This window comes from Curcuma longa, chromosome 1 (genome assembly GCF_044706935.1).
Source record: "Curcuma longa cultivar G26 ecotype Majalengka, Jawa Barat chromosome 1, ITB_CL_G26_1.1, whole genome shotgun sequence".
Classification (NCBI taxonomy): Eukaryota; Viridiplantae; Streptophyta; class Magnoliopsida; order Zingiberales; family Zingiberaceae; genus Curcuma; species Curcuma longa.
Window position 1 is genome coordinate 8,969,750 of NC_133861.1, and position 20,929 is coordinate 8,990,678.

The following is a 20,929-nucleotide window of genomic DNA, read 5'->3' on the forward strand; positions in this document are numbered from 1 at the left end:
GACTCCTCCTCTCTCTCGAACGTCTTTTGAGTTGAGGTTGTCACGAACTACTAACTGGCCAAACTCCAATAGCTTGCAAAGAGATGTACATTGGGGTTGGTTGACATTATCGGCGTGACCACTCTGACATTTTCAAGTCAAAAACATGAGTTACTTGAAAAAAAACTCGGTTGTTATATACAGAGAATCTTTACATGGTTGTCCCTGATGTGTGAGTGATAGCCGTTGAGAAATGTCCACATAGGTGAGTGTCAAGGGGCGGTAATAGGAGAATGAGTTACTTCAATTAAGAGATCAAAAGGCGATTGCCGTCAAGGAGAATCTCTACTTCTAACCTACCTAATTTCCTCGGTTGTTATATAGCTTGAAGAATATATGAAAAAGTTGTTATTGTTGATTCTGGTTTACATGGTTGTCGAGGCTGGTGAGGTATTGCTCCGCTACGGTTAGGGAATTAATAAGTGATAGTCGTTGAGACTCTTTATGCAGAGGATGTGCCTATGGATTGCAAAGATTGAATGAATGTTTCCACATATCCTTTGGTAATACGTGATATAACCCCTCCATCTCTAACTCTTCAAATGACCTGATCCAGGGAGCATATTTATAATTGAAGGGGCAACCACTCTATTAATCCGACGCTTCAGGGGAATTATGACCCAGAGCCATCAATGCTCCAGATCGCATCCACTGCGATTTATTACCATCTTTGATCTGACGGTCGCCATCTGTCTGCCCAGTCAGCGCTCTCTGTACAATCACGCGCCATGCAGGCACTGCCACCTGGAGCATAAATAAAAACTCCTCAGCTCCTCGAGTGCAAAGTGCGCCTACAAAGCGCCCATTGTGCACGTGGCGGGTTAATCACAGGATGCGAGCACCTGCTCGCCCATGGGTAGAGAGCACCTGTCTTTTTGTGTTAACTCCATTAACACAGCAACACATATAAGGAAATAACTTGCGCCGGTTAGCGATGTGGGATAAAACCCCATCTTTTCCTTAACGTTATTTTGGACACAACTTTAGCCAATTAATTTCTCATTCACCCGTAATCGGTTTTGAACAAATTAATAGTCTAGATTTATCTACGCGAAACATAGATTTCGATTTTGAAGTCATATCAGACTTCCAACGATCGATGGCACCTTAATTTTGCCTTGCAAAATCATATCCAACAGTTATGAAGACGAATATTTATAGATCGAGGATATCGATCCCGAGCAATCTTCCTGAGCTGATTGGAATGTTATTAGACGAAGGCTAAGTATTCAGGAAGATATTAACGATCCAAAAGTATTCTGAAAATAAGTATGGGTAATCGAGAAGTGAGATCAGTCACTTAGAAAATAACCCAGATACCATCAAATATATACCTCGATAGTGAGGGGAAAACAAACATATATACATAAGAAAAAAAATAAGGGATAGATGATGGAAAGTGTAATCTAGGAATAGGGGTAGCGCCACTTTGATGAAAGATCAAAATAAGATCTCTTTATAGTTTAGATAATTTTATAAATTATAAAAGAATAAAAAAAAAGGATAAAACTTCAAAACGACATGTCTCATCTCCCATTGACTATACAAAACCAAATTTATATGTTGGAAAAAGCTACGAATAAATATATAAATTCTTTTTCTTTGTTTATGCAATCAAATAGGTAAAGCAAACCAATCAAAATAACTAACCAATAATAAATCATAACGCGGAAAACTTTCAAATCGAGAGAAAAATCAGGGGAATAAGTAGATCAAATCATTCTCCAGAAAGCATAGCAATCAGATCAGGAAATCAACATTAATTATACCCTTTGAATAACTTTTTGTGATTGATGGGATCGCGCGGCTGAAGTGCTTGAGAATTTGGTTCCTTGTCCTCGATCGCCACTTTGGAGCTTTTCTCCAACTTCCAACGTAACGCTTTCATTCGCGAAGGATCATTTTACGTCTGATATCAAAAAAATTCCTAGGCAGAACTTGCATGAGCTAGCGCACTGCTCGGGGAATCAATATAATCGAGCTGCTTGTTTATTAGTGTCCTAAGAAATGGCATACAACCAGATCTATGAGTGCTTAAACTAGTACTTCAATGATGGAACTGAGATTTTGGGTAGCCCACAAATCTAATCTAATCTAAACTGGGAGCTTTATGAATTATGATTCGTTCGTTGCCAGAAACATTAATTAATAGTCCACCTTTAATTTAATCAAACATAAGAATCACTCCAGGTGCTCGAGCTGTTGATTAGAGAGAGGCAGAAAATGATTTGGAAATGTACCTTCAGTTCAAGTCAATATAATTCTTTGAGAAGTTATGCCTGTTAAAAACAAGGACAAAAACATCAGCAATTAAAAAGAGCGACGACAAAGATTAGTGTATGTCCGATGAACTTTCAGCTCAAGCCCCTTGGGTTACAACCAAGGACAAAATATTTTCATAGTATTTATGTGTCGATTCCACTATGGTGTAGATTAATTTTCTTTAGTGGAAAGATAACTCGGAACGTTAGTTGCATAGTGATGTATCATTTGTGCCCTCCAACATTCATAGGTTCGAAAAACTGATCACTTTTAAAAAAAAAACCTTCAAGCTCAAGGTTTTACATTTTATTAAGGAAAAAGTCACAGGAATTGATTCCTGCCAAAGCAAAGCACGAGAGCGATGGAATGAGATGTAACTCCGAAAGTGTTTAATTTGTTAATTCAAAAGCTCTATAGCTTTCTCACATCTGTCCCTGTGCATTCGAATATCAGTCAACACACAGAGCAGGGGAAGGGCAAGGAGGGCCATGGAAGCCATGAAATATGGTTACAAAGATTCCACCATTTAGTGAAGAGCTATATAAGGGCAGCCCTGGCTGCGTGAATCCACCATTGGTTGGGCAGAGGTTGACAGTGCTGCAACAACCACGAAGCTAGTCTAAACTAGTGGGTGCTTATGTGCGAGGATGGTGAGAGGCAAGGTACAACTCAAGCTTATCGAGAACCCGGTGCACCGGCAGGTGACCTTTTGCAAGCGTCGCGCAGGGCTTCTGAAGAAAGCTCGGGAGATATCAGTGCTGTGCGATGCCGACGTCGGCATCATCGTCTTCTCCGCCCATGGCAAGCTCTATGAGCTGGCCACAAAGGGGTAGGTTCATCATGGACACCACTTCCTTGGCCTTGATTAACTCTATATATAGATATGCTTCTTCGCTGATGAGTCGTTGAGTTGGCTATATATCCTGCAAGGACAATGAAAGGCATGATCGAGAGGTACAAGATGATGACATCCGATGGAGCTCACAAGTGTGTCAGTGACGAGCAGAATCCCCCGCCTCAGGTATCATGTGCTTTTAGAGAGCATAGAATTACTAAGGCATCTGTCTTTTTCTTTAGATCTTCCTCTGAATCTTGATTAGTATCGAAAGATAATATAAAGCCTCTGGTGTCATCATTAGCTTTAAGATGTTCCTACTAATCTTCATTAATTATTTTAAATTAGTTTTGGCTACGTTGTGAATGATTAACTTCTCTATCAACTCCAGATTTGTCTAGGAATCTCCAAATGCAGTAAACCGTGCAGAAGCATATATATTTTATAAAGTATTAATTAAGTACTCAGTTACTTAAATAATATTCCATACATTTAATTTGCAATAATATTGAACAAGTAAATAATAATTCTCTCATTATATTGGTTAACATTCTTTTCACTTCACTAGGAGTATGAACGAGACATTTCTATGCTGAAGCAAGAGATTAATGTTTTGCAGAAGAGCCTGAGGTAATATACAAATTAATTCTTTTCTGATAGTCTATATTTTATAAAAGGTAAATCATTCAAATCTTATTACGGTAACAAGACCAGATATATGTTGAAAAATTGTTGCAAAACAAACCTACAAACCAGTGAAAGAAAATACACGAGAGAGGTTTGTGAACAAAAATATATGTCAGTGAAAAACAGAAGATGAGAAAACCAGACAGTAGTTAATTTTTTGTGGTTAAACAACAGCTTTATTATGATCGTGCTGTGCATGCAGCTACATGCTTGGAGAAATAAGTTTTGGGCACGGGCAAATGAGCCTTGAGGAGTTGTACATATTAGAGAGGCACCTTGAGATCTGGGTGGGTCACATCAGGACCAAGAAGGTCAGCAAGTTTTATATAAGCCCTGTGCTGATAAATTTTTCTAATGTGCAAATTTGCTGATCTTCTCAATGAAATCTCCAGATGCAAATCATGTTTCAAGAGATTCAATCCCTGAAGAACAAGGTGTGTCTCTCCTTTATATATACATTGGTTTCCATTTGTTAGAGTAAATTAATCAACTAACACAACATTAATCATCCAACACTATCTCCTTTATGATGCTGACTTGACATTACAATTCATTACGCAGGAGGGTATATTGAGAGCCACCAACGAGTTTCTTCAAGAACAGGTACCTAGCTAGTTTCCATGTTAATCCTCAGAAATAAATGCGAATTAAAATCTGATTTTTTTCCTATTTATTTATGTATCTATTCACAGATTGTGGTACAAAATGGTTGTTATGATGCAGCCCCAATTACAGTCCAGCGCAGTGGCCATTTTGGTGTATCTCCATTGTCAGCTGCTGCAGCCAACGTGAATACAGAGCCAACTCAACTGTTTTGGGGCCCTGAAACGAGCTTCTCCTTTTGATGGGATTGAGGTTGATCGAGGAGCTTAAACTATTATTTCCCTATATATCGTGTCGAGTTCTGATATAAGTTACAGAATATAGAAACTGTATACGTGTGCAATATTGAGCAATATGCCTCTCATTCAATGTCCATGTATTTTATTCCTACGTTCGTACTGGTGCATGGTTAAGCTTCTTAGGAGAAGACAACGATGGCTCAATTAAAGTTAAGTATCATCTTATCTCATTTCCGGATCCAATTCTTTTCACTTTTTGGTTTGTATAATGTTATGGTAGTAACTCAGGCCCCCGGTTCACCCCCTCTTTTCACCTTTTGACGTCCTCCCCTGCCCGAACTGAGCCAATAGCCGCCGGTGCCCGGGCTCAAGCCGGCGCCCGCTAGCATTCGATCCGGGCCTCCAGGACAGGTCCGAGCCGAATCCTCCAGGCTTCCCCACCGATCGAGCTGAATTGAATCAGCTTTCGGTCCACACAATATTATACCGAATTCTTGATGGCACCCCGACTAGGATAGCCAAGCCGAATTCGAGAGAGGGCCAACGCATACTGCCCGAGCCGAATCAAGCCACGCCGACTCCTCAACCCTACGCCTCTCTCTCTCTCTCTCTCTCCATCCCATCGACAACTCCACAACTCGTACGGTAGTCTAATCTCTGACACCTCTTTTCCAAGTATGGCAACACGCCGTCAAACGTACACCTTTGTCCTCGCAAGTACGAGTGTCATTCATACCACACTCCTCCACTCGTACGAACCTCACCTCGGAGGTGACCCTCACCTTACCCTTTCCGTAGTACTACCCCCGTCTCCAATATATAAGGTGAGCCCCCTCAGCAAGGCGAGGTATGCATTCTCCATCTCTCCATTTATTCTGTGCCTTCTGCTTCATCTCATTCCCTTTCAGGGGCTGACTTAAGCATCGGAATGGTCGCGCTGAGTATCCCGGCCTTCCTTCTCACGGTGACTATATATGTTTGTAGGCTTAGGTGACCTCCTAGCCGTGCCACCATCCATCCTCGTTCCGGCGCACTGCTGAGAAGAGGCCGTGCATCCAGAGGCCGATCATGACGGGAACATATAATTTGAGATGCAATTTTATTTTATTTTTGTGTGTAAAACATATATAATTCTTTAGTTTGTTTTACTATACTGTTTAGATTTAAACTTCAATTTTCACCCCCATTTGACACACCTAATTATTAGCATCTAAATTTCCATGTTAGAGTCCAGGGAACAGCAGTGTGCTGCATATGCTCAGTTCTGCAGAAGCACCATGCAGCTCGTACATTGTGTACTGCCTGCAATCTGCATCTAGACAATGAGCATGACAAGGTGTGGACAGTATGCCCATTAAAGAGTTGGACGAAGCCTTAAATTTCATATTCAAGGAATGAAAGAATGTATTTAGGTTGAGGGGGATGATCTTGGCGACTGTTGTGGAATAATACTTGGTTAATAAATGTGTATGTGCTTTTTATTTTTGATATATTTTTATTGCTTAATTAATTAATATGACTCCCCCATTCGGTATGGATTTGTAAATTGTATGCAATCAAGATTATTTCGATAATGTTACTTAATTGACTTGATAAAGTGGGAGAATGGGGGGTAACTACTAAGAATGTTTTAGAAAATAATAAAAAAATTAATTGCAAATTTTAATTATATTTATCACTACAATGTATTTTAAATATTTTTTTAGTTGCTTGTTTTTGTATAAATATACGGTATCATTCATTTATATATTTATATATAATATGTTCATATTTTTCGAATTAATTAGATTTAAAGCATTTGAATTAATCTTTTTATAAAAAATTTATTAATTTATATGTTTTAATATATTTTAGCTCACTGTAAACCTGCCTCGAATTGTATCTTAAACTTCAAATTATAAATTAATGTATGGAACGTGGAACATTTATGCTGTCCCATTAATTATAAGTCTTACTTCAAGCTCCAACTCAAAGCCATAAGTATATATAGAACGAACACTTGCGGAGTTTCTTCTCTAATTTAAAATTCTCAAATCAAATCCAAGCCGGTGCGAATTACTCTTGGAGTATGATACAATGGTAAGACGTAATGACGATTTTTATGCAATGAGAGTTTGAATATCACATTGGACACTTTCGAATGTTTGTGGAGTTCCAACCACTGATGTTTAAGTAATTGGGTGTCAATGCTAAGACCCACATGTATTTTTGGGATTTACTTGGTGACTATATATATATAATGTTCTTTGGAGTAAATAACAACATGATAGAGCTCTAAATGAAGCATATGTTTAATTATGAGCAAACTTAGTATTTAATAAAAGCATACTGTTTCGTCAATTAAATAAATAAATTTAGATAATTTATTAGACTAAATGAATAAATTTGAAATTCTGACTCTTAATATTCTGAAAAATTATATATAAATTATTTATAAACAACTTTCACAAATAAAATTTATAAATTATGTTTATGAAGGTAACTCTATCAAACTTTAAATTTCCAAAATTAACAAATTAATAGACTTACAGTATTATACTTACTAACTAATCAAATAAGTTCAAATCAAAAACTCAATAACATCTAAACAAACTGTGCTAAGTCAAGTTCGAAAAAATTCAAATTTAAAAAAAAATAAATCAAACTTAAATAATTTCAACAACTAATAATTTATTTTAAATTCGACTTGCTCTACTTGATTCCCTTATTAAATCAAGTTTAAAAAATACAAAATTTAATTCTAATTAATTTTATATATATATATATATATATATATATATATATATATATATATATATTCTATAAGTGATTGTCAGTTCGATCTTATAAAAAAATTTTATTTATTATCAAAATAAATCGAAAAGCGCTCATAGAGATCCATTCAGACAGCTAATATTCTTAGGCTCACTTCTCGTTTGAAGAAAAGTATTTTATAATGCACCATAATTAAGATTCAAATTTGTATATGTCAAAAGATCTAACCGCTACATCATAATCCCGGACGCACATCTGAATATTGTGTATCTGAATATGCTGATGGCCCATTGGTGGTGGCCCGCCCACTTTCCGGACGCACATCTTCGTGCTGCGCGCTACCAGCGGACCATAGCGAGATGGTCGGACCCACCTGGTCGACCAACGCGCCGTTAGCTAACAACCAAATCCGCTGGATCGAGCGAGCATCGTAACTTCCATTTCAAGAGTCGTGAGCGCTCAATCGAACGTCATGACAGCCTGATCGAGCGCCGCTGCCGCCCAATGGAACGCCACCCACCCACCCACCCTTGGCCGAATGTCGCTGTCGATAAAGGTAGAATTTTGTGGAGCCCGCAGGTACTGTAGCGGTCATTCCATGTCACGATGAATAATTGGGTTGGCTATACAGAGGAATTTCGAATCCAGCTACAGCCTTCCCATTGGGCAGGCAGGCAAGCAAACAAGAAAGAGAGGATCCTTTCAAATCTGTAACTCCTATTCTTTTTATTTCGCCCCGGATTTCAAACTCGGCCTAGTTAATGGATTGGTGCTCTTGCTAAAGGACCGTCCATGCTCCCTCCCTCTGCGGCCACTGGCCCCCAAGGCGATCACATGCACATCTTGGACCCAGAAAAAGGAACCACCATCGTCATCTCTCTCTCTCTCTCTCTCTCTTTCCAAATCTTCCCTGTGGTAAGGTTGTCAATGTGCCTCCAGATCTCTCAGCAAACCCAATCGATCCCCATTTCTCCTCTCTCTGTATTGTTTTGCAGTAAAGTAGCAGTAGAGAAGGGACACACACGCACTGCTACATTTAACTCGCCATCCTAAAATGCAGTACGACAGAATCACCGTCCGAGTCGCCACGTGTCCATCATCCAGGCCGTCTGGGATTGAACCGCAACCCAGTACTGGAACGAGCCTGAGGCCCTTCTTGAGACAAATTTGCAGGAGCCACGCCTGCCTGCCTCAGAAGAAAAAGAAACCCTCCCCTTTCACCTCTCCAGAGCTCCGTGGGAATGATTTGACGATTCTCGAGTCGGTCGGCTTTGTTCGCAAATCTCGGTGGAGCTTCCCCAAGGCGAGAAAATGGAGGGGACGAGTGGTTGTGAATCTTCCCTGGGGATATCCTTAACTTTTGCCTGCTATTAATCTCCTTGAAGCTGGATCTCTTTTCGCTCTCTCCTGCCTTTGCTTTTGCCGAGAATCTGTTCAAAATACGATCTTTTCGGCCCTTTTGCTCCCGAGATCCAATCTTTGCGGGCTTTGCGCTCCAAAGGTAGAATCTTTTTGGAGGAGGCTTCTCGGCGTTCGGATGTCGCTCCCATTCCCGCAGCAGCAGTTTCAGCCGCCGCCGCCTCCGCCGGTGGTGTACCCGGTTCCGTACCGATCGCATGGCGGCGGCTCTGTCGGGCCGGTGATCGCGGTCCTGGCGGTGATCGCTGTGCTGGGCGTGATCGCCGGGCTCGTCGGCCGCCTCTGCTCCGGCCGGACCGTGATGGGCTACGGGCACTACGACCTGGAGGGATGGTTCGAGCGGAAGTGCGCCTCCTGCATCGACGGGAGGCTGGAGGCGCCGGCGCCTCCGCCGAGACCGAGCGCTAACGGAACCGACTTACCGCCGCCCGAGACACCACAGCAAGCGAAACAGACAGAGCGGCGGGCGGACGCCTCGACGGAAGCGGCGGAGACGTGAACTGTGCGACATGATCTAGTGGAGTGGAGCTCTCTTTTGCCAAAAAGCACCGACCTTTTTTTAAAATTTCTTTTCCTATTGTTGGCTCCTTTTCTCTACTCTATATCACGGTGGGAAATGAAAAATTAAAACGATTTAAGGTTTTCTCAATGGCCATCTATTTCCTGAAATTTGCGGTTAGACCCCTCCACCCGAGCTCATTACCAACGAATGTAAAGCGAATGAGAAAACTTTGAAACATGAAGGCCTAAAACGAAAATGAAAACGAGTGGGCAAAGTCGTCGAGTTAGATCTCAAAGTTCGGACCATTGTTTTTGGTTTCATGGAAGAAAGGGAGATGGAATACAATAGTGCCAAGTATGTCGCCTACAAGAAGAAACTTCCAAACATGATAGCTCAAATTCCAATATATTCATGCGATCTAACAAAGCATCAATATCCCTCTTCTCTTTCATATCTTAAGATATTCTTTTGTTATTTTCCTTTTGTTTTTTACATTTTACAACCTTTTATATTAGTTGGAAGAAGTGCAATGGAATCTAATCGAAAACTCTACCACTTCAAATGTTCTTATATGTATATTCTATTGCTTCATTATCACACTTCTAAAATAATTCTTTCACTATAGGATGAGAGATGAATTAATCATGTCTAATTCTTTAGATTTTTTTTATTACAATAGAAAAATATAGAGAGATAGCATTACCATCTCCTTAAATTCAATCCTATTCTTTTATCATTTGACCTAAATGTATTATAGATAGAACAGTTGAGTATAATTGGAAGGAAATAACAATGTGCAAATTAAGTTTTAAAGTTGAAATTTGACTATGAGCTTATTCAAAATAGTCAGAATGCAAATAACACAAAGGATGAAGAGAGATAAAAATTTGAATAGACTCATGTGAACTTCATTCTACCCTAGAAACAAATTAGAGAGAGCTTACGTGGGACAAGCAACCAGACAATATATATGAAGAAAAGGACATGGGCGATGGGGACGAAACATAGTAAAGAGATGAGGTGATGAGGTCACAGTTCACTGCAAACGAAATCCAAAGATGGAAGAAGGTGGAAGACAGATGGAATCTGGTCACTTTTTCGTTTCTTTTTCTTTTGACCATTTTTTTGTTTTTAACGAAATTATTGTTTTGATGACCACAATTTAATTCATGTCCTTCCAATGGTACTTGTTACTGTATGATCATTAATTGGTGGGTAAGGCATGTTGTTGCCAATAGAGATCTGAGGTTAAATTTCAACGGATGTTAAATGTTTTATTGGTTGTCTCGCCATGTTATTGTTATTATTATTAAGGGCGAAATTTTTATGATTTATCCCTCTCTAAGTAACGAGAAGTCATCCTATCTCAGTAAAAAATAGAATTAATCATACGACAATCATTTATAAGGAGATAAATTTAAAAAATTATAATTAACATCTCGATTTCACGACAATAAGAAAAACATTATCTCGACTTCATCTTAAAAAATGAAAAGATTCGATCTTTGTCCACTTCAATAATTTTATTCAATCATAATCAACTTAACTATCTCCTACAATAGAGCAACAAGAAGTCATCTTAAGGAATAGTGTAAGATGACGATTTCATTTTTTTTCTGTCAATTAATTAGTTGGTAAGGGCTAAAGTTGTCCTTAATTTACATCATTATTCTTAACATAAATAATCCGCATTTATTTATTTATAATATATATAAATCGATCGATCAAATTGGAATACACATGTAATCACCACATTAATTAATTAATTACATTCTTTTCGTACTATTTTAATTATCTTTTATTTAAATATCATTTAAACATTATAATATAATATAAATAATATTTTATTTATTTACATTTTAATCATATGTATTTTATAAATATGATAAAATATATATACTTTAATAACTATCTTTTTACAAGCTAATCTTCTTTACTATATTTTTTAATTTAAGAACCATTGCCCTTCTTATTTTCATCCCATTCAATGTTTTTAAAAAAATTATCCGTTGAGTTTCTCTTGAAATATCTCATTCATTTACTAAAATTTAATTAAGCACTAAAAGAATAATACATTTTTGAAATTATTTATAACTTAGTAAGTTTCTAAAAAATTATATAATATTTAATAAATTTTAATAAATAAATATAGCAAATAAACAAATTAAGCAATGACTTATTATAGAGCTAAATATTAGATTTATCTACCAATAAATGATTATAAGATTTAATTTATATTTTTTCCGTTAAAATAAAATTAGAATTCTAAGAAGACAATTACTCTTTTTACCCAAACGAGCGTCAGGTCCGTAGAATCTCAATGTGGGCCCGAACAATTTCCTCCAACTACCTCATTTTTACAAGTCCTGAAGCTATCCAAAAAAAGGAAAAAACCGGAATAGAGCAATGACCCGATCCGATATAAATTAAGCCCGGTTCGGCCCATTATAATGTTGCTAGTATCTATCCTCGCCGATCATACAATGGAAGACTAGACGACGACGAAGGCCGCCGATGGTGATCCTCTCGTTGTTAAAGGCAGCGAAGCCTCCGCTTTGTCGTCTCCTTGTCCGACCACTAGATTCTCCTCCCTTTTCCTTCATATCTGGCCTCCATCACAGCGGACGCAAGATGTCGTGACTCGTGATCCATCACCTGATCAACACCTCTCCACCCCTTCCATCCTCTCTAAATGATATGGAGTCCTCCCCTAGGAGGAAGCCTCCTCCACTGTTCGCCTCATCGAGGAGGAACCCTTTGTCGTTGCCTCCGCTATTGGCGGTGGATTCGTCGCGCAAGGTCGCTGTCCGCGGCAGGCAGCCGTGCGGGGCCGCCGCCCGCGGCAGGTGGCCGTGTGGGGTCGTCGCTCGCGGGTGTCTCAGCACCAAGCATTACCACATTAAGAATTAGGATTTAAATTAATTTAATTAAATTCAACCTTCCATACAATAATCCAATTTTAGGATTTATTAATCTCATTTGCTAAATCAAATCCTACAAGAAATAACTTATACGTACACTTGCTGTATATTTCCTGAATAATCTAACGAGAATACATTCTATAATATAAATAAACAATTTATTTTATAAAAAATGAGGAGGAATAGGGCAAGATATATTGAACTTTCAGTATAACATTTAATCAGCTCTTTGTTTAACAGTAAATGGCAATCTTCCTATTTCAGTTGCCCATAGTTTCTCTTGTGCTTTTAGTTGAAAGATGTATCCTGGCATTACATTGTTTATATCATCAAGCTATTTAGATACCTGGACAATGGTACATTCAAGTTCTAAGCAACCATTTTCTATCCAGGTTAAAATCTTCAATGATTTTCTAGGCGTTATATTACTAAAATTCTCTCATCAAAAATCACCAAACATCGTGCAATCCTCAGAGCTCCACATCTGTTCAGCTTCTAGTATCTTGATGTCTCCCTTACACAGTTTCACCTTCTTTCATCATATATGAGACTTAAGAAAGCTTCATTTCTGAAATATCAATGGCTTTGGACATGATTTAATTTGGTATTTGGCAAAATACCACAAACTCTTTGGACATGCACCCTATTTTTTGAAGCTCCATTTATTAGAATCATACCTTTCTGGTGATGCTTGCACTTTCCAGAAATTTGTTTATACCTCTAGAACACATGTTGATCCATTGAAGAAAAGGGAATAGAGACAACTATATAGTATAGCTTTTCTGCTCTTTCAAGTTGACACTGTTGAAGTTTATCATTGCTAGCTTGAACTTATTGATCGTAGGTTTGCTAAGGAATCTTACTGTTCTCATACCATGACAAGATTCCAGAAGATGGCAGTGCCCCTGTATTCTGGACTGCAATTTAGAGTTCTTGTGAAGCCAAGAGCTGCTGGCTATGTATGCAATCCATCCTTTCTTTATTGTCGAGCAGAATGCAATGAAGTACCACCACATGGACAAGCATATTCTTCATCTATAGTACTACTACAGGTCCACATGGACAAGTTCAATGGATCTATAGTTAAAGAGGGTGGCCTCTTCTCAAGCTATTACTGATTTAGAAATAAAATGTGTTTTGTGCAGCTCCAACATAAATTTTAATTTCAAGGCCTTTTTCATTGTAAGACACACCACATGCCCTAAAAAGTATCTTTTTTGTCTTTTGGATGATAGTGTCACATGGTTAGAGGCTTTAAAGTTGGGAGATGGTGTCTAAGTTGATTGAATTGGCCTTGAGTGTTTTTAGATCTTGAATATATTATCATCCTATCAAGCATCTAATAAAATTAGGGCAAAGAGTTTGGAGGATTGCAATGATCGTTTGGAAGGAAAAAAGCTTGCAGAACAGATTCTTGCTGCTCATCAGAAGTCTGGTGAGGGCATGTGGTGTCTTAGAATGGGCCAAACCTGTCACACATGTTGGCATTGGCATGTCCATGGTTAGGTGTAGAACGCAGAACACTGAACTTTGAGAGATTCTAGTGTCTTAGAAAATGGGGAATATCTGCAAGGGAGATACATGTTACCTGCAAATTATCTTTCTTAAAAAGTTTGTGATATAGTGTAAATCGATATGACGAAGAATATATAAGATGAACATATATCAGAGTAGGTGACCAGTACTGGCCATAATAGATTGCCTCTTGAACCAAATGAAACTCCGGCAGGTAACTCTTTGAATACTAGTTACATGACCTTTGAAAGAGGTGGATGCGGGCCTTGACTGCTTGATGGTTTCAATGGTGAAATGCGATGGACAAGTTCTCTTGGAAGAGCTGTGCCGTATGTATAAAAGCTTAGTCAGGACTTTTGGTAATTCTTCAAGTAGGGGCATAGAAATATAGATGATATATATCCATCCTAAAGAGCATACATCTTCTTGAATTCACTATTCAGTAACTCTGAGTCTGAGCCAACTGACATAGACAAGGAGTGGGATCTGCTCCTTGAGTTCCTTCTTATGTTTCTCATGTTCTTCTCTTCAATCCTGTGAATGATCACAAAGTAGATCATTGAGCCCAAAGTGGTTAGCATAATCGTAGCACCAATCGCCATGGTTGACCATGCCAACCACGAATCATGCTTTCCCACAACTACATATGTAAGAGAGATGAAGGCCGCTGATATGAAGAGGCAAGCCAGCCACATCAATTTGTTCATCACGAAAACCATCCTCATCTTTGCATTCTGCTCGACGACAATCAAGGAAGTCTGGACAACTACCACAGCCAGTGAGATGAACAAAGCCAAAGAATCAGAGATCAAAAATATGATGAATGCTGCATTTTCCGCTATGTAGGCTTGTCCAGGAGTATACCCCTCATCATCTGAAACAAAGGAGCCTGGCAATTGGAATATGGCTGCGAAGGCCACAGTGGCAATGAGGACAGCAACCACAGTGTTAGAATTGATGGCGTTATTGAGGCCTCCCAGGTGGAGCTTCTTAAGCCTCTTTTTGATCTTCTGCACTTTCATTTCTGTTTGACGTGTTTGTTTGAGTTGAGACTGAACGTCGTGTTTTATGTCACTGACTGTTTTCTTCAGTTGCTTTGCAGCAGTTGCTGTATTTGCTGGTTCTTTTGCGATGACTGCACCAAATTCTCTCAGAATGGCAGCAATATCGGCCGCAATATCTTCATTTGCCAATTTTTCTGCAATGCTGAGGGCAGTTTCACCTGCTTTGTTCACTGCATTTACTTCAATTCCCTCAACTTGTAACAAGGTTTGCACAATCTGCAATTCCAAATGCAAAAAGAATATGATCCATCCGCAGTTAGAAATAGGTAAGCCTACTGAAATGATAAAAAATCAACAAACATCCAAAAATTGATGAGATAAATTACTTCCACTATAAAGCTGCTGAAACAGAAGAATTTGTTTTGAGATGGCATATACAAAAGCATAGACCAACAAGCATGCAAGACAAAGACAATGCAACTGGTATATCAGAAAGCAGAAATTGAAGTATCACACACTATCACTTGCCTTTGGGTAGCCCTTCCTTGTAGCAATGTGCAAAGGTCTATTTCCCTTACTATCTTCCGAATTGACTATTGATTTATCAGGCTCCAGCAACGCCATTAACATTTCAACATTTTGGCCCTTCACAGCCATGTGAAATGCTGTCTGCCCCTTCTTATCAGTTCTCAAACCCATAGTAGGGTCTTTTTCTAGGATGGCCTTCACCACATCAACATGTCCCATTCTTGCTGCTGAATGTAAAGCTGTTTTCCCATTATTCCTCGCTATCTTAGCAAGGCTTGCATCGGTCTCTAGCAGTAGATTAACAATGCCAACATGTCCTTGAGTTGCAGCAGTGTCCAAGGCTGTGGAGTTTAGTGAATTTGTTGTCATGGCTAGAGCAGGGAAAGATTGCAAGAGATCCCTCAAAACTTCTGCAATAAGTTCACAAACAGTCAAAAAAGGCAACAAACTAAGAAAAAGGTCCAACCAGCATTCAACTTAAAACAAACTGAAGTAAAGGAAAAGATCAACCCTTAAAGAAAATTTCAGGGAATAATGGAAGATAAGAGGTTATAGTCCAACATTGCAACTTATATAATGATTCTAGCAAACTATACTCATCCTTTTTGGCGTATACAAACTAGAATCTCCGTAAGTACCAAAAACAATTAAAATTCGAGTGCAGCTTTTTAATGCAAAAGTCGAACAAGAAACAAGAAAGAAAGTGAAATGTGTCCATATTATTTATTCGGTTATCAGACTCATAGTTGTGATAATGGCGGTTTCTCCATAATTTAGCCGCGATCATCTCTTGCAGAAAGATAGTTTTGCCCAGCCACGAAAAGAAAGGAAAAGAGCATATCCTCACATCTGTTTAAAATTTCCAAAATTCGTGTAATGGCAACAATTTCAATGTAAGACGCAATTTAAGGTAGCAAAGAATCCCATTCAGTGGATAATAATTCGCCATCCGCGCTAAACAAAAAAGAAAAGACAAAAAAAAAACGAAGAAGAAGAGAGAATTCATCAGTGATATCAGGTAGCTTACCAAGATGCCCTTGCTTAGCAGCAATATGAAATGAATCATAGTGGTTCTTGGCCTTGATGCCAGCTGATTGAATGTCTGAGACCTTCAATATCTCCCTAACAACCTCCACGTGACCCCTTTCTGCAGCAACATATAACGCTATCTCTCCGTCTTGGTTCTGCTGGTTGATCAACTTCTTCAACTGCTCCTCACTGCACTCAGCCAGTATCTTTTGCGCATGCAATGCGTTGCCAGCCCTGGCAGCGAGATGGAGCTCCAGATCCCCTCGCTTGCCGGGGCTTTCCTTGCTCTTCCTTTCTTTGAAGCTTTGTTGTCTATCTCCCAACCGAAAGCTACGCAAGCTCTGCAGTTTCTCCAGTGCTCCGATCTTTGGTTGTTTCTCCATTTCCAAAGCTAAATCACATAAAAAAAGAATTCCGTCCTTCTTCTATCTCATACGAACAGAATCCAGCCACCACAGTGGAAGCCCTAAATCAAACCAAATTCCTCTTTTGTTCCAGATACACAATCAGACAATCACAATACCAAAAACCTCCCAAAATTTCCAGAAACCACCAGGCTTCACTTGTTTTCAGATAAAGGAGATATCTTTACATGTAAAACCTTTCATGGATTTCTAGCAGAAGAATCACAGGATCCCCTGATCGCGATCGGAAACTTCACGCATCAGATGCACGCTGCATCGGAGAATCAAAACCCCTTCTTTCCTCCTTTTTCCGCCTCCGCGTTCCCAGACACGGAACCTTCCACGGCTAAAGAAACACCGAGGTGCTCGACTACCTATCTATTCGCCCTTGTGTTAAATGCCCAAAACATTGCTTTGAGCGAGCGCAATGATGGTGCGCGTAGGGCTGGTTGGTGTCCGCGTCACCACTTTGCTAAAGCATCAAAGGAAAGTGGGATGGTTCGGTTCGCAGTGGATGGAATCGGAGAAGTAGAAGAGCTCCAATGATGGCGGCTATCGCAGTCGCCATCGAACAGGGCAGAAGACTCCAAAGCAAGCCAGTGAACGATAAAGATTCTCCAGTGAGAGCAAGAGAGAAAAGGAGACCGTTCCATTACGCAGACTATGGGTTGACTTTAATGGCGTGTCCCAATTGGGATAATTTTGGAGAAGATGAGTTTTTTTTTTTATAAAAATAAAAAGAGCTTTATTTATTTTATAATATTTTAAAAACAAATATTAAAAGGGAGGTTTCGTTCTAATGTACGCATCTAAATAAAGTCATGTCAAAATTATTATATAAAAGTTAAATTTTATTAAAAAAATCAAAAAATATCTGAAAAAGTAATACAAAGCGAAATAATAAAAATTTTATTACAAAAATTTAAAAATCGCTATACAAATTATAAATAAAAAAATAATTATGCCGTAGTTTTTGATAAAAATTGTTGATCAGAACGGTAGGTGAGGTACATAAATGCGAAATTTAAGTCATGTTAATCCTCTCTCCTTTTGATCAGAACGGACTATTTAATAATTTTAATCAAAATTATTATATAAATGTATAGTTAAAATTATTATATGCTTATTTTTTAGTAATTTTATTATTTTAAAAATATGTTTTGATTTTAATGATCTGTATTTATATATTTAAATTTAAAATTTACCGTTACATAATTCATTTTAAGTCAATCATTTAGTCACATATGAACCAATTTTAAATCCAAAAAATGCTATATGGTTATTTGAGTCATTAAAACACTTTAAAAGTGTGAATAGATTCCAATAAACTCTTAGTTCGTAATTATTATATTTTTGGAAAAGCAAACGAGAATAGAAATTTTATGTCGAAAAGGTAAAAGCTCATTGGATTTTGATTTTTAATTATGTTAAAAATTTACAATATGAAAAGGTAATTTGATATATTATATTTTTAGGAAAAAATATGGTCCATAAATCAATAATAAAATAAAAATGGTATTTAGGTGCATTTTCATTTTAACCTGAATTAAATTTTAAAATTTTAATTAGGTGTTATATATATATACACACACTTATTTGAATCGGTTGAATTTTTAATTTGATTTGATTTGATTCAATTCAATTTCAAATAAATGGACAGTCTTAGTTTAGGAGTATTTACTATAACAAATCTAAAATTATAAATCAATTCCAAAAAATAATAAGTTATAAGGGTCAAAATAAAAAATTTCCCATTATTTTTAACTTCATATTTTTTTTCATAATTCTGTATAGTGAATTGATTCAAAATTTATTTCAAATAAGATTTTTTAATAATTGTTACCAAACTAAATTCGCTTGTAATTTTAGAATTTGTCATTTGAATAATTCAATTCAAATATCATTCCATCACTTTCAAGTTATTATATTATTAGTTAATCATAATCATAATATATATATATATATATATATATATATATATATATATATATATATATATATATATATATATATATATATATAAATTACCGATCTCTTATAGTCAGTTACCATTGATTAGATTTTTTTTTTAGGACTCGTGCGTGTTAAAGGATAATGAATAGTTTCGATTGTATCATTTCGATATTGTATTGGTCTAAATTTGTTTAGTACGTAGTGAAAATAAAACAATACGATAAAAGAAAACACAAGCACAAAATAAATTAACATTATATGCATAACATCAAGATTTTACTTGGTTCGTCACTTTCCAAGGTAACTACTCTAAAATATAGTTCTATATAGCGATCTACCGCCATTATCTTTCTCCTTTTTAGATACCTTAAATCTTCACTTTAGATGCTTTGTTGTCACTTTGAATTGACTCTTGATGGTAAAAAATATAACAACACTTTATTTCCAAACCCTTAAAAAATTGACGACTTCGATTTCACTCAAAACCTTCTTTTAAAGGCTATTGCTCGGGTTGATTTACATCTATAAGTGATTAGTAAACTTCACCAATCGACTGTCGCATTGAATCCAACCATTTAAACTTGTAGAATGACTCTTTTTTGCTTTAACAATCGATTATTATAATGCCACCAATCGATTGATAATAGTTCAACTAGTCATCCTTCTTTCTCACCTCAAACTCTGAATTCAGAGTTTTTGGTAAGCAATCGATTGTTATTTTCTAGCAATCAATTGTTACTACCTTTATTTTACCCTTTTTAAGATTAAATTTTTACCTCGTCTAATATCTAATTGACCTCAACTTACTAGGACTTTTTTTACTCAACATCTAGTTACCCTTGGTCTATTGTGATTTTTCATTGTCCAACATTTGATTAACCTTGACCTGTTGAGACTTTATCATTACCTAGTATCTCTTTCATTTCAACCTACCAAGACTTCATCCATCTCACAACAAGTGATCAATCAACATTGATTGATTTGGACTTCTTCTGCAAAAAAGGTAGAATCCGCCACCTTAGCGACCCCCACACGATCGGCCCCACGACCATTTGTGAGGAGTGATTGATTTGGACTTCACTTCTTATACCAAGTGTTCGGTCCTTCATGATCTACTTGGACTTCTATCTTACAACTCCCTATTGGGATTTCAATCATTAAGTATTCGATTAACCATAACTTATTTGAACTTTCCTCTTGTCAATTCTCTATTAGACTTTCAATCATAAGTATTCAATCAATCATGATTCACTTGAATTTTTCTTTCATATGTCAAGTGTCTAGTCAATTATTACTCACTTAAACTTTCATCATCTCCAATTACTAAGTGTTCAGCAAACTTTGACTCATTTAAACTTTCCTCTTTTTGTCAAAGTATCCGATCAATTTGACCTACTTAACTCTTTACTCAAACATACATCATTTGCTCAACTATGTTTATCGAATCAAGTATCCAGTCAACTTTGACATATTTCACGTCTTACTCAACTTAACATATTGATTAAACATCAAAATCTAACTCGAGTTAATTTGAACTTAATCAACATAGTCAACCTGGACAGGAGGAGGTCAATTGCATCAATATTCTTTTTATATCATGCATCTCTTACTTATCCATTATTCAACTACTATAAATTTTAAAATACAATAAAAAATTTATTATCATTTTGAGCTCATAATCAATGTTAAATTTATTAATTATTTACTAAAAAATAGTGAAAGATAAATTCAGTACCTTACACTTTGATCTTCAAATAAACTAAAACATATATTAATAGGTGATATGGTGAATACAATTTTATGCTATTTTTTTTAAAAAAATAATTATACTAAATTAATATAATAACTGAAATAATAATAATAATAAACAAAATAGCTTAAAGAACTTTCACGTATGAAATCAGACACATGGCATGCTTTGTAAGCTGTAATCTTTCAAGAACAAAATATGAAGTTGCCATCTACCATTATATTCTTATAATTAATGGCCGCATTCAAGTGTGGGACCAAATGTTTTTATGTGGGTCACCATGTCTTAAATTCATGCACACGTGGCAAGCACAAATGTTCATGTTTTATTGGAAGTTGAGTAAATTAGATTAATTGAATTCTTTCTTTGTAAATATTCTAATTGATTTAGTGGTTCCAAATATTAGTTTATTTAAAAGTGTCTAGAACAAGATCCTTTTTATAGAGACCAACCACCAAAAGAGTTTATTTTATCAATCTAATTAT

The 20,929-nt window shown here is 37.0% G+C and overlaps 3 protein-coding genes across 3 annotated transcripts; 2 read left to right on the top strand and 1 right to left on the bottom strand.

The window, feature by feature from the left end:
- The first annotated feature begins 2,948 nt into the window (after window positions 1-2,948).
- On the top strand, window positions 2,949-4,668 carry LOC141824550 (MADS-box transcription factor 26-like). The gene is made up of 7 exons (XM_074711891.1): window positions 2,949-3,130; window positions 3,232-3,322; window positions 3,708-3,766; window positions 4,026-4,134; window positions 4,216-4,257; window positions 4,385-4,426; window positions 4,516-4,668. The coding sequence occupies exons 1-7, from the start codon at window positions 2,949-2,951 to the stop codon at window positions 4,666-4,668; spliced, it is 678 nt and encodes a 225-aa protein (XP_074567992.1).
- A 3,543-nt stretch (window positions 4,669-8,211) lies between these two features.
- On the top strand, window positions 8,212-9,458 carry LOC141812705 (uncharacterized). Its single transcript, XM_074700717.1, has one exon. The coding sequence runs from the start codon at window positions 8,957-8,959 to the stop codon at window positions 9,335-9,337; it is 381 nt and encodes a 126-aa protein (XP_074556818.1). The 5' UTR covers window positions 8,212-8,956; the 3' UTR covers window positions 9,338-9,458.
- A 4,331-nt stretch (window positions 9,459-13,789) lies between these two features.
- On the bottom strand, window positions 13,790-17,378 carry LOC141837425 (ankyrin repeat-containing protein At5g02620-like). Its single transcript, XM_074724835.1, has 3 exons — window positions 16,336-17,378; window positions 15,309-15,718; window positions 13,790-15,056 (listed from the first exon to the last, which is right to left on the bottom strand). Exons 1-3 carry the CDS (start codon window positions 16,718-16,720, stop codon window positions 14,184-14,186), a joined length of 1,668 nt encoding a protein of 555 aa, XP_074580936.1. The 5' UTR covers window positions 16,721-17,378; the 3' UTR covers window positions 13,790-14,183.
- Between the last annotated feature and the right edge of the window lie 3,551 nt (window positions 17,379-20,929).

What these genes read in the sequence shown, in the direction of transcription:
- LOC141824550 (XM_074711891.1), top strand. Translation starts at nt 2,949, where the DNA reads ATGGTGAGAGGCAAGGTACAACTCAAGCTTATCGAGAACCCGGTGCAC. An exon ending in GTTTTGCAGAAGAGCCTGAG is followed by an intron (nt 3,767 to 4,025) that starts GTAATATACAAA and finishes CTGTGCATGCAG; the next exon opens with CTACATGCTTGGAGAAATAA. An exon ending in TTCAATCCCTGAAGAACAAG is followed by an intron (nt 4,258 to 4,384) that starts GTGTGTCTCTCC and finishes TTCATTACGCAG; the next exon opens with GAGGGTATATTGAGAGCCAC.
- LOC141812705 (XM_074700717.1), top strand. Translation starts at nt 8,957, where the DNA reads ATGTCGCTCCCATTCCCGCAGCAGCAGTTTCAGCCGCCGCCGCCTCCG.
- LOC141837425 (XM_074724835.1), bottom strand. Translation starts at nt 16,720, where the DNA reads ATGGAGAAACAACCAAAGATCGGAGCACTGGAGAAACTGCAGAGCTTG. An exon ending in TGCTAAGCAAGGGCATCTTG is followed by an intron (nt 15,719 to 16,335) that starts GTAAGCTACCTG and finishes AACTTATTGCAG; the next exon opens with AAGTTTTGAGGGATCTCTTG. An exon ending in CAAGGAAGGGCTACCCAAAG is followed by an intron (nt 15,057 to 15,308) that starts GCAAGTGATAGT and finishes TTGGAATTGCAG; the next exon opens with ATTGTGCAAACCTTGTTACA.